A 13,347-nucleotide genomic window follows, 5' to 3' on the forward strand; every position below is an offset into this window, starting at 1 on the left:
CGAATTAAAGCTTTTGTGATTTACTTGTTTTGTAGGGTCTGTTGGGTAAAAACTGTGTTTTGTTATATACTTATATTGTCAACAACTTTGATTTCATAACAGCAGCAGGTAGTATATATTAGTTTTAGTTAGTTCTATGTAGGGGTGTTCAAACGGTGTTTAAACCGAACTAAATTTGTCAAACTGAACTAAAACCAAACCGATTAAAATCCAACCGAATTGACCGAATTAAAATGTCAAACTGAACTAAAATTGAACCGATTAAACCGAGCTAAACTTCGGTTTGTTTGGTTGAACCGAAAATAGGAATTCAATCTCAAAAAATTAAAACTCGATACATAAGCCAATGCATTCATAATTTCATAGAAATGAAAATTAAGATACCATTACACACATGGTTCAATTTGATACAAATATATTGATGTTCTAAGATATTCAAAATTCTAGATCAATATTTATTCTTGATTTTTAAGTCCAAATAAATAAAAGAACCAAAATAATACTTGAATTATTATATAACTGGTCAGTTCGATTTATTCGGTTTTAAAAAATTAAAACCGAACAATTTAAACTGAATTATTTTATAAAATCAACCGAACCGAACCGAACCATTTAAACTAAAATTCTCCGGTTCAGTTCAAAACCAAATAAACTGAACCATTTGAACATCCCTAGTTCTATGCAACTAATCACGATGACTTTTTAAGCCACAAGCAAGCTAGCTCTATATATTCCTTCGTTGCATGTGGTTGTTTGGCTGCACAAAAAGTTTCGTAGTTCGTTATTCGATTTGAAAAAAGTTCGTAATTAATTTGTTATAAAACAAATCAAACCAGTTTGATTCGAATCTTATTCAAACTGGGCATAGTTCGTTAGAAATTGTTTTTTTTTTTTTTTTTTTTTTTTTTTTGAAAACTTGGTAGTAGCTACCAATGTTGTATTAGTAAATTTGATTACAACCACAAAACTTAACAATTCACACTACGTTAGAACCTCAGTTATCTCTGTGACTAATTGACTTGTAGCCCTTCTCTGATCTGATACGCCCCTCTATTTTGGTATCGGTTGTTTGCACCTTTCCCACAATACCGGGTCCAAAGAACTGCATCCTCCATTGCTCTACTCGCCACTTGCCAAGTTGGTTGTTTGATGCCACGGAATATCGCCTCATTCCGCTGCCTCCACAATGACCAAAGTACTGCCATGAATGTAGTGACACCTACACCTCTCTGTTGCCCTGTTGCTTGACAGTAATATCGGATGGAATCTTCCCAAATTTGTTCTATCGTGTCGGCACCTTGCAGCAAGGCATGAAATTTTCTCCATACCTCAAGAGCATTGGAACATTGAAAGAAAAGATGGTGGGATGTTTCTACCGGACATACATCGCACATTGCACATGTCATCTCGCAATGCATCCCTCGCCTTTGCATAAGATCATGTGTGAGAACCCGATCACTTAGCAAAAGAAAGGTGAAGATTTTCACCTTGGAAGGTGCAGCAGAGGTCCATACCTCCATGTAATTCCAGCCTATTTTCCCAGCCGACACTATCAACTTATATAGCGAAGCTGCAGAGTACACCCCATCTGTTGACCATCGCCATAATAGTTGATCTTCATATTCTGTCAAAACTGGTACAGTACCAGTATAGGTAGAAAGCACTTGGGCATCCTCTGAGATAGCTTCATGAAGTGAAATAAATTGTGCTTGAGGTCTCGGCTGTCGATCTCGGACTGTTCTGAGTGGTCCCGACCCCCAATCATCATACCAAAAGGAGATGCGCTTGCCATTTCCTACATCCCAGTAAGTACTCCACTGAAATAGTGCATGAAGCTTTATGAGGTACTTCCAAAAAAATGATCCATTAACAATCCATACTTGAGGCCCTTCTCTATTCGGTCTGTGTTTCCTGAGACAGTTTATTATGGAGTACCATAAACTATCTGGCTGGGTTGTTGCCTTCCACCACCATCTGATTAGGAGTGATTTATTTCTCAACTCGAGATTCGGTACTCCGAGTCCCCCGAACCGTTTTGGAGTACAAACAATTTCCCAGCTAATTAGAGGTATCCCTCTTCCCTCACCTTGTGTTTTACCCCATAGAAAGTTCCTGCATATACTGTCAATCCTTTTCAAAACCCACTTCGGCAATGAGAAGCATGTCATTAAATAAATAGGAACACTACACAAGACTGAATTAATTAGTTGCAAGCGACCTCCTTTTGATAAAAGTTTCCCACTCCATCCTTCTATTCTATTTTCTATCTTCTCTATTAACGGCAGGAAATCAGGCCTACAAGGTGCTTTTATTGATAGAGGCATTCCCAAATAGGAAACAGGCATCCTTGTTTGAGCACATCCCATAACAGTGGCAACCATGCATGTCTCGTGTTGGTTTAAATTAATAGGACAAAATGAGCTTTTGTCAAAATTAATTTGCAAACCTGAAATCTTAGAGAACAACCTTAGAACCAGTTTTAAAGTGATCATCGTTGATAGATCTGCATGTGCTATAATTGCCGTATCATCGGCATATTGAAAGGCAAGGATTGGTTTTGTCAGTTTTGTCGAAATGGGTATCTCGAGAGTATCATTGACACGGCTTAACATCCGTTGCATTACATCCACTGCTATAAGGAATAACATAGGTGATAACGGATCTCCTTGCCGGAGCCCCCGCTTGTGTTGAAAATAAGCAGATGGCTCACCATTTATAATTACTCGTGAGCTAGATGTGAACAGCAACATTTTAATCCAACTTATCCACTTAGCAGGAAATCTCCTAGCATGCATAACAGTGATTAGATAGTCCCAATTAACGGTATCAAATGCCTTGGCAAAATCAATTTTAACGAAAACCGCAGCTTGACGAGCATGAGCCACGTGTTGCAATATTTCTCTTACCACCACAAAATTCTCTGAAATCTGGCGCCCTCTCACAAAGGCAGTTTGGTTTATTGAGATTAGGTCCGGCAAAAATCGAGCCAGTCTTGTTGCTAGCAGCTTGGCAATGATCTTTGGTATTAAGCTAATAATACTTATAGGTCGGAAGTCCTTTAATTCTACTGCATCAGCTTTTTTGGGTATCATAACTATATTAGCAGTATTCAACGGCTTTAAATCAGTCAACTCATTGAAAAATTCGTTGACTATTTTCAACACTTCCAACTTAATTTCAACCCAGTATACTTTTGCAAATTCACTAGGTAGCCCATCGGGCCCTGACGCCCGGTTATTTGCCAAACTGAAAACTGTTTTTTCTATCTCTTGTTCTGTTATTGGATCTTGTAATCCATCTAGGTTCGGCCCATTATCATAGAGAGAGGCTGGGTCAAATTGTTCTACCTCAATTTGCGTGCCCAATAAAGTTTGCATATGATTATGAAATAAGATCCGAATTCTTGATGTATCAGTGACCGGTTGACCTTGGATTAACAAAGATTGTACCGTATTTACCCGCAGCCTAGAAGAGGCAAACGAGTGGAAGAATCTCGTGTTATTGTCACCTTCCGCAAGCCATCGACATCTCGCTCTTTGTTGCCACCGCACCTCTATTAGTGTTGACAAGAAATATGCTTTTTCTCGCCACCTCTGTCTTTGCAAGAACTCAGTCGGGCTTAGTTGTCTGTGCTCCTCTACTTGGTCCAAAACAAGGATAGCTTGCTTGCATGATGCCAGCTCTTTCTCTACATGGGTTTGATTTTGCAAATGCCATTGTCTGAGTTGAAGGTGCATTTGCTCTATTTTAGTGTTGATGCTATGTGAGATCGCACCATCTAGCTGATGAGGTTGTTGCAAATCATTAATAATGCAGGAACCAAACTTATATCAGAGCTCAAAATTGTTAATATAATGATAACTTATAATAGAAAAATTCTTCAACAACGTAACAAATTAACAATGGAAATAAGTTTCAGTTGGCTAGATTCATGCCGTGATTTTAATCAATTCAGCAACGTAAAAGGTAAGAGAATTTTGGACTGATCCATAATTCATCAGTGTGAGTTCGTGAAAGATAAAAGGTAAAATGAAACTGCGTGGATTTTGTTCCATTTGAAGAAAACTAATGCATAAATTACCGGGGGTTGCCAAAAAAAAATCCGTAGTTTCTGATTCGATTGACTTCAATTCGATTCGAAAAAAAATCGCAATTAATTCGTTCGATTGAAGTTCGTTATGTAACAAATTAAACCAATTCAGCTTGAATCTTATTCAAACTCAAACTCAAACTGAGATTTAAGTTTGATTTGGTTCGATTCGTTTGCAGCCCTATTTGTATGCACCGTTGTATGGTACCAGAAAGATGGTACCGGTCTGATTTTGTAATGGTTTTTCGTTTAATGAGAAATCGGTGGGACCGCAAGTAGTTATTAAGCGATTTTTTGATAGAAATTATATAAAAGAGAATATATTTTTTGTAATGTTACAGAGACAATTTTAAAAGTTTCTATTTTAAACTTGTAATTAATTGAGAGCAGATATATTCCGCAAAAAAAAATTGAGAGCAGATATATTTGCGCACAGCGCTGTGACTTGGATGAGAAAGCGACAGGTGGAATCCATGAATTCTAATGGCTTTTGGATTTTGGCAACGGGCACTGTGATTTTTAATTTATTTTTTATTGTGCATGCGGCGCATCAATTTTTTTTATTAAACATATTGCGCATCATTTAATTCTATTTTTCAGACACAAACTTATCCGGATCGGTATCCGTTTAAGGTGAATTTGATTTTAATTTTTAACATCCGTTTACTATCTGTATTTGTATTCGTTCGTTGAAAGACATATACGAATATGATTTTAGCATTATCCGCTCCGAATTCACTCCGTTCTTAGCTCTAGTTTTAATCCGACGGATCGGCGTGTCAAAGATAAACTTATCTTGAAAGATAATTAGCAGATTTTTTATTTATTTATGAGGTAGAACTTTAATTCTAATAGTTTTCTGATAAATTCATAAAGTTTTTGTGTCGGTGTCTCGACTGAACTTTTTAATTTTCTAGGTAGATACGTCCATTCTTGTTTTTCCTTTTATCTTTTCGGTTTTCGTTTTGCTTCGTTACAAAGTTTTTTAAGTTTATCTTACTTTTCCAATTGAATTAGTGCTCATCCATAGTAAACTAGTATTTACCTGCGGGTTCATCGTATTTAGATTATTGGGAGGTACTTTTACACCCTGTTTGGATGGAGAGTAGAGGATGGAAGAGAAGGTGAAGAATAGAAGGGAATGAAATGGAATAGAAAGAGAGATTAACATATTTAACTTCTTCGTGTTTAGATGATTAATGAGAGAAAATAAATTTAACTTTCCTTTCCGTTTCATTTTTTTGTTTGGTTAATTAAAATTTAGAAGGTTAATGAGAATTATATTGGCAAGATTTAGAGTTAGACATTTGTGTTATTTTTTCTAAAAATATTTGCAACAAAATTTATTTTCATCCGTTACACTCCAAATTGGGAGGGAAACCGATTCTATTAATTACAATGATACAAGGTTAAACCTTTCATCTCTTGTACCCTTCACCTCTGATATAATTTTATCAACCAAACACGATTCGACGGAAATTTTTTTTTCTTTCCATTCTCTTCCTTCCTCTGCTCTCCATCCAAACAAGGTGTTAGGTACGACTCTCGACTCTGCGCAACAATTTACGAACATTCTGCGCAACAGTAGAGACATCTGGACTCTCCGGTTAATTGGAATTTATATCATCTAAGGTAACACAAACTTTGGGTTTAGATCCGGACCGTTTGATCTGATTTGACACAAAGATATCCGTGAGGATTGATCTGGATTCGGATTGGACGATCAGGATCTGACCTCAAAAATTGAGTTACCACAGAAGATCCGGACTCTGTCTAATTCTTCCTTTCTCTACCTCATTCGTTACTGCTATTGGGCCCAGGGCCCAAATTGTTCTTTGTAAATACGGGCTGATCAAGAGCAAGGCCATCTGTTCCGTATCATCTGTCCGGACACTGTTAACACAAGTCAGCTAATTATGCCTAGAAAATATTCGGCTATATTTTTCTCTCCAGTTTTCGTGAGAACTGGAGAATATTTTCTTTCCAATGAATGAAACCCTAGTTTTTTGGCGCCATTGGGTATAGTTCCCGCGTTTGAAGCAAAATACATCTGCCCCCACCTTCCTCCGGCCCCACGCCTTCCCCTCCCCCGCCACCACCTCGACCCAACCCCCCTCTTCTCCCCACCTCCGCCCCAACCGCTTCGTCCTCCCCACTTTCGCTCTATCATATATCCTATCTCAGATTTGGAGGTGCTTTCGAAATCTGTTAGGTCCCGGTTTGAAGAAGAGGCTAGTGCTGGCGACGCCCCCTTTTGTTGATTCTTACGTGTGTGCACTGTGTGGGCTCTTGATGCTTTGTTCTTCATCTCTGGCCCATAGTAAGATCCAAATTTTCGAAAGTTGTAACAATTTTTGTTTACAAAATTTATTATTCTGCCATTTTTTTTTTCGAATTTCAGTAAGTTCAAGGGTATTTTGCCAAATCACTCTTTATTTATTTACATTGTAAAATTTTGAGAAGGTTATAAGATGAAAAACTAGATGCATGCGAGGGAGTTGGGGAAGAGGAGTGCTTCGTAAGAAGAACTTTGGTAGTTCACACTGATTATATCTACACCCAAGATAACCACAAGATAATCTTTGACTTGGCTCTGTAAAATGTGCATTTTGTGATAACCATGACCATGTTAGAAGTTTACGTGGATATTTAAATGATTTGTTATTCCCGAAGAATTGTATATCTTTTGTATTTAGTTGCAATTCTACAGAGACAAGGGCCAATGCTTAGTTGATATCTTGCCAGCTTGGCTTATTACTGGTATATGTTTGCTTGGATGAGATTGAAATAGTATACTTTGCCCAAAATCAGACTTGATGTTCTTATTGTTAAAAACTCTTTCTATTTGATGTCAAATTTGTACCTCTATCTAAAAAGTTCAAATCCTTGTACACTTTGTTTGTGTAATTTTGTTCTTGAGCTGTAGCACCCCTCCTCAGCACCGGTACCAGTTGGAATAACCAACTTAGGCCTCAACCAAACACCACCTTACAGAGTAACCCCCGAACCACAAATAAATTCCAAATCGAATTTTGCCCATTATTTACCAAATAATCATTCAAATTACATGTGAATTGAGGAGCTCTTGGTCTCTGGAGAATGACACGCAAGAAAGAGAGCGCTTCATGCTCGGTTTGCTTATCATTTTCAAATCAGTAAAAGAAAAGAGGACATGGAGAGAAAAGTAAAGAGTAGATTTAAAAATATTGAGTTTGTGCCTCTGATCGGAACTTGTCTACCCTCAGATTGTCATAAAGCCTCAAGCTTGGTTTGCTATCTCAATCAACTGGTGCAGTGGGGTTGGGCTGATCAGTCTTATTCAAGTTCTTTCTTTTTTGGTCCTCCATTTACTCTTAACTTCTCCTTGCTATCTTTATTAAAGAAGCCACCGAGTTTGTGAGAACTGACTCGAATAATGTGTGTATCCAGTGTGTATGTGAACCCTCTAACCAAGTTTAGTGGAAATATTTTGGATACCCAAATCCCAATTGCTTGGATGGAAATCTGTGTTGTTTGCTGTCACTGTGTTGATGATTTGATCTGATTTTGGATTTTGGTTGCATTTAGTGGTTCTTTCGGTTGTGCTTCCAAGGTGTTCCACAAAATTCTACTTAGAGCATTGTGGCAATTTTGTTACTTATACTGTACTGGTATTGTGCTGTGTATGGGACCAATGGGGCCAAGTTTGATTCAGTAGGTTTAAACACCATGGAAGTCTTCCTTAATATATTATTTCTGTTTAATTTAAATAAAATTTCTGGAATTTGTTTCAAACTTTCAATGCTTTTCTATTATTTATCTTTCATCTGATTGATGAATTCATTTGCTTCATTATTACTTCTATTTCAGAAAAATTCTGAGAATCAAAAGGATTGGCCCAAAAAAAAAGGAATATTGAATCCCGAACTCTGTCAAGCACAGATCTAATTTTTGCTCCAATTTAGCTGAAATGGCAGGGCAATCTGATCCTAGTCTTTCCATTTTCTCAGCTCCAGAGGTACAGATAAAGTTACTGTTCCCCCCTATTTATTTCTCCATCTTTATGATTTATTATTTACTTGTCTTTATTGAAAAAGTTGCACCTTTCTATTGCTCGTTTTCATGCATAGGTGGAGTTTCTTGCAGAGGATGAGATGATCGAAATTGTGCCCAATATTCGAATGGATGCATTGAACTTGCTCTGTGTAAGATTACCTTTTTGTATTACTTGTGATTTTCTTTGAAGATATTAATTTTGCAATTAGCAGAGTTGCTTCATAGCCACCAGAAATTATAGGTTAGCTGTGGTTTTCTATGTCTAGCATTTATAGCATTTCGGTTCTATTTAAAGAGGTGCTCCCTTAGAACTTCAGTTTTGTTATGAAATTTTTGGGCTGTTGGTTTAACAAAATAAAAAAATAGTTTTGGGAAAACAATTTATGCCTGGTTCAATGATAGGAACTTACCAAATCTGCATAATGGGTTACTCATATTAACACCTTATTTATGGGGTGATTGCACCTAAAAGCTGACCATTGAGTGTTTCTAAATTGAAAATATATTTTCGTTGGGTACAAATGCAAAACTAATAAGCTCCATTATAAAAGAATACTTTTGCATTCTTTAACATGAGTGTGGGTAAAGTTGTTGCTTGTTTTGCAGATCAATGAGACAATTCTTCAGGGTTATTCCCATTGGTCTAATATTCTTTTCATTGGATAGAAAATGATGTTTATACCGAACAGTATTATATTTTGTACTTGTTACATGATTTACAGGGTGATTTTGGGCCATTTTTACCTCAAATTGCATGTAAAGTGCCTCTTTGGCTTGCCGTGGCTCTTAAAAAACGAGGCAAATGTTCCATTCGCACACCCGATTGGATGTCAGTTGGTGAGAAATTTTCACTGTTTTTATGATTTATATTATTTCTAGGTATACCCAAAATTAAAGTCAATACTGTTAATCCTTTTATACATTGGTTAAAAGGAGCTAAAACAATCAATTATTTGAAACATTGTTAAAAAAAATGTTCTATTTTCTGTTTGAAGGGATATTTAATTGGCTTCTTAAAAAAAACATAAAAGCTAAAAGACGTGGAGCTTCTGTCATGCTTGTTGCAATTAATTAGAATGCCTTTTTTTATTGAAACAAGAATTGAGGTCCTTTTGTCATTTCTTCAGGAAGTAGCGGTGTTGGTGACTTTGTTAGTATTATTAAATAATTATTTTTTATTTGCAGAATGTCTAAATTAGAAGATTTAAGCGAAAACCAAAAAGTTTGAAATTGATAGGTGTATCTACCCCTTGATCTTTTAATTTTGAATTTTTCACCTTTATAAATCGTAGAGAAGTTGACACAAGTATTAGAAGCAGAAAGGGAATCGCCTAGAGAGTTCCAACCTTTGCCGTTTCATTATGTGGAAATTTCACGTCTTTTACTTGACCAGTAAGTTATTGACATGATCAATGCGATTTTTTTGCTAACTTTACTTAGAGTTTCTTAGAGTATTTTTAGCAGATGTTCAGCACAACCTTATCCATAATTAATACCAAGCATTTAGTGGTCTATGCGCAACTAACTCTCAATGATAAGAGAGATTTAATTGTGCAAAAGTTGGCTAGACTGTCCCAAGAAAGAGGAAAAAGTGGTTCCATTATATTAGATATGCAGTGATTTCTCGTAATGTGCAAAAAAGGGAAACACAAAATAATTGGCACTAGAAATATTTGGTATTATCTGCTAATAAGAACCATGTAGGCTCTCATTTGCACAACAAACTGAATAATGATCCTTCAGTTACATTTATAATTCCTAACCTAATACCTTTGAAATATAATTTCAGTGCGCATGATGATATACCTGAGGTGTACATGGTGAGTCTCACTTCATGCTTTGATGATTGTAATTTTAATTTTAAAATTGCTTGATTTTTTCCAACTGTTTGCAACGGCTAAGGTGAGATCATTGATTGAAGATATTCGAAATGTGAGGTTTCATAAGGTGGAATCTGGATTAGAAACAATTTCAGGTCGAACTCATGCTGTGAAGGTACTAACTTTTTTGTTCTTGCTCAAATTTAAGATTAAGGTTTTGGTTGTCTGGTTTCCAGATGCAAGGAAAATTTGCCCTTTCTTTTTGTAACAGTAGTAGTGAATATTTACATCGTTGCTAATTGGACCCAGCACTTCTCATCTGTTCCAGTTGAGACCAAAAAGGTTTCGGGTCTCCTTGCAGAGACGAGTAAACTCTTGGTTTGCAAAAAGAAAAAAAGAATACATTACTCGGATCTCTAATTTCATGATTATTTTCTGGCAGTTGAAAAATCTCTCAGCCATGGAGGTGAACATAGTGCGGCCTTTCATGGTGCGAGTCTTGCAAGCTTTCTATAAGCATGACAGTCCGGAAATGGTTCAACAAGCAGATACTTCAGCAAATAAACGGCCTCAAGTTGTTGACCGGGGCCCACGCGTAAGTTTTTCCTGTGTTTCTTATTATTGGTTTATGGATCTCTCTGATTATGGTGATTAGAGAGACATTTGATGTAGAGTATACTTTTTGAGTTTTATATTTTGTTTTCTTGAAAAGGATTTGGAAATTGTCAGAAAGAATATAAGGAAGTAATTAAAATTGGCACATAAATCTTATTGTAAAACCTCATAAAATGCAAAACAAAATCAGAGATGTGCAAACTCGTACTAATTTGGAATTCTTTTTTTTCTTTTCTTTTTTTCTTTCAGAGAGATTTAAGGCCAAGGTAGCGAAATAATGATCAGCTCATCTGCTACTTTATGTCAGATAGTCTTTAAAGCTCTAAGAACAATATTATTTTATTGTTATGTTCCATGTAAGATTTATCTTTTTAGCCTGGTCATTGTGAGTTAGTTTATTTTCTTTGTCATTTATTACTACACTAGCATGTAATCTGTCCAATGCACTGGACATCGTACTTTTAGATAGTTGAATGGAAGGAGTGTTGTTGTAATAATTAGTTTATGTTATTGAACAATAGCATTTCAAGAGGAAAATATGAATTGTTGATAAGTAAGTTTTCAGATTAAAGCCAATTTTTGTTAAAGTACTGCAGATGGACACTAATATTTGCAAACCTATCATTGGAACTCCAGACAAATTGCATATAGATACATAATTCTGTATTTTGAATCGTTTATGTATATTTGCAAATTGCATTATTGGTGTAAACACTTTTTTTCATTATAATGTCAATAAGCAAACTTTGTATATGCCTACATGCAACCTTTTCATTCAATGTACTTGGATAATTGATATAAACACTTTTCTGAATAACTGTATACACTTTTCTGTAATTTTAAAATTGACAGTATTTGTAATCAGGTATGAGCAAAGTTTATATACGTTCAAAGTGCTTTACTATGAACATTTTTCTCAGCACGTATAAATATATAGCAGATTGTCAATGAAGTGTGAACTAATTTCTATTTATGAATGAACAATCTATATATGTTATAAGCATTTCATAATTTTTCTATAAACACTTTTATGATTTTATCAGTTGACAACCGTGGGCTGACTGTTACCAGGTCTCAACTATAGAGCGAGTTTTCAACGAAGTTTGAACTCAGTTTTAAAACACATTACATGTATTGTTATAAACACCTTGTAAGTTTAGCATAAACACTTTTTATCAACATGTATAAATAAACAGTTTCTTCCGTTGACAACGTGTGGGCACGGCGTGATTGGATTCTAGATCCTCCGGTGCTTTCCGGATCTAAATCGTCCGATTCGTGTCAAAATATTCAAGGACGGTTTAGATTGGCTCTTTAAAATATTTTGAGTTCTAAATCTGTTTGCCTGAATCACAATTCAGAAAGCATATCTGATGATTCAAACCTGTATTTGTGTTTGGATTAGCATCTCTTTTCAAGTAATTACTAATACATTTTACAGGCCGAACTTAATCGGCCCAAAATGTTATCATAGCCAGCCTTTTGGTAAAATCTGGTATATCGCCACAGGACGCCTTAAAAGTTGGACTGATTTCACTTTTTGTCGTTTTCTTGTGTGCTTTTTAATATAAGAAAAAGGCATCTTGTAGTTCAAAAAATATAATTGACAATGGAATATTCTGAAATTTGTTGCACCTTGATTTGTCACTTATCTAGACTGGTATAATATAATGGAATATTCTGAAATTAAATGCAAAACTTATCAAAAGGTGGTCCTTCACTGACACCCCAAAAGATGGAATTTGTTAAGCTAACATGGGAACAAGATCTGAGCATGATGTGGATGCTTATGTTATTTGTCTAATATCTCTCCTTGAGATGTGTTTTCAGATGAAAAAAAACAAAAAAAACTGACAAAGTAAAATTTGCAGCACAATTTTTTTTTTTTAAATTAGGTATAATTTTAACGGTGATAGGTGTTATATACTTTATGCTGTCATTAGCAGCCATCTATCTTCATAATTAATTTGTTAAGTCTGATTCCAGCTATAGTGTGAGAGTAATGATGTTATGCTCATCTGTTATTGAAAATATTTATTTGTATTGTGACAAGAACATGTTGATATATATATGTGTGTAGTCTATATACCACTATAAATGAGCTACATGGCAGACTGTAGGTAAATGGTAAGGAAATCTTGAGCTGGCCCATAATCCATCAGTGTGAATCTGTAAAAGGTAAAAGAAAACCGTGTGAATTTTGTTCCGCGCAAAGAAAACTAATACATAAACTACCGGTATAACTAGGACTATCAATAAAATTTGTAGTTCGTAATTCGATTGACTACGATTCGAAAAATTTGTAGTTCGCAATTAATTCAATTCCAAATTAATTCGTAACTAATTCAGTTTGAATCTTATTCAAACTCAAATTGAAGTAATTTTTGATTCAGTTCGATTCATTTGCAGCCCTATGTGGAACCACGGTTCCACAAAAATAGAAATCTAAAACCTCTAAATAACAAAAGTAAATTTCCTTGACAGAGCGCCTCTTCCACTTCACAATGTTCCCATAGTGCCTGGGTCTTAGTGGTGGCATTACTACAAAAATTAACATCCTTTAATTTTTCTTTTTCTTTTTCTATTACTGTTTCTGTTTCTTAACAAACATATTAACTGAGAAGGACGTGCACTACGTCCCTTCCACTTTACATAGATTCCATTGGAAAATGTACATCTTCTCTTGCTTGCTTTTGCCTTGTTTTGCTGGGAATCTAATCAGAGAAAAAAATATAGGGAAAAGGTTAGGAGTTCATCTCCTCTAGCCACTCTTATCTCAATTTTTTT

General features: G+C 35.5%; 1 protein-coding gene across 2 annotated transcripts; it reads left to right on the forward strand.

Moving 5' to 3' along the window:
- Positions 1-6,147: 6,147 nt before the first annotated feature.
- PSF2 lies at positions 6,148-11,119 on the forward strand. 2 transcript variants are annotated; one of them, XM_078323324.1, is made up of 9 exons: positions 6,148-6,410; positions 7,940-8,087; positions 8,200-8,274; positions 8,848-8,962; positions 9,418-9,517; positions 9,915-9,945; positions 10,028-10,120; positions 10,388-10,540; positions 10,810-11,119. In XM_078323324.1, exons 2-9 carry the CDS (start codon positions 8,040-8,042, stop codon positions 10,828-10,830), a joined length of 636 nt encoding a protein of 211 aa, XP_078179450.1. In that variant the 5' UTR covers positions 6,148-6,410; positions 7,940-8,039; the 3' UTR covers positions 10,831-11,119. The 2 variants fall into 2 exon arrangements, with proteins under 2 accessions (XP_078179450.1, XP_078179451.1); XM_078323325.1 differs by lacking the exon at positions 6,148-6,410 and adding an exon at positions 7,494-7,783.
- The last annotated feature ends 2,228 nt before the right edge of the window (positions 11,120-13,347 follow it).

This window comes from Carex rostrata, chromosome 21 (assembly GCF_964058835.1).
Source record: "Carex rostrata chromosome 21, lpCarRost1.2, whole genome shotgun sequence".
NCBI lineage: Eukaryota > Viridiplantae > Streptophyta > Magnoliopsida > Poales > Cyperaceae > Carex > Carex rostrata.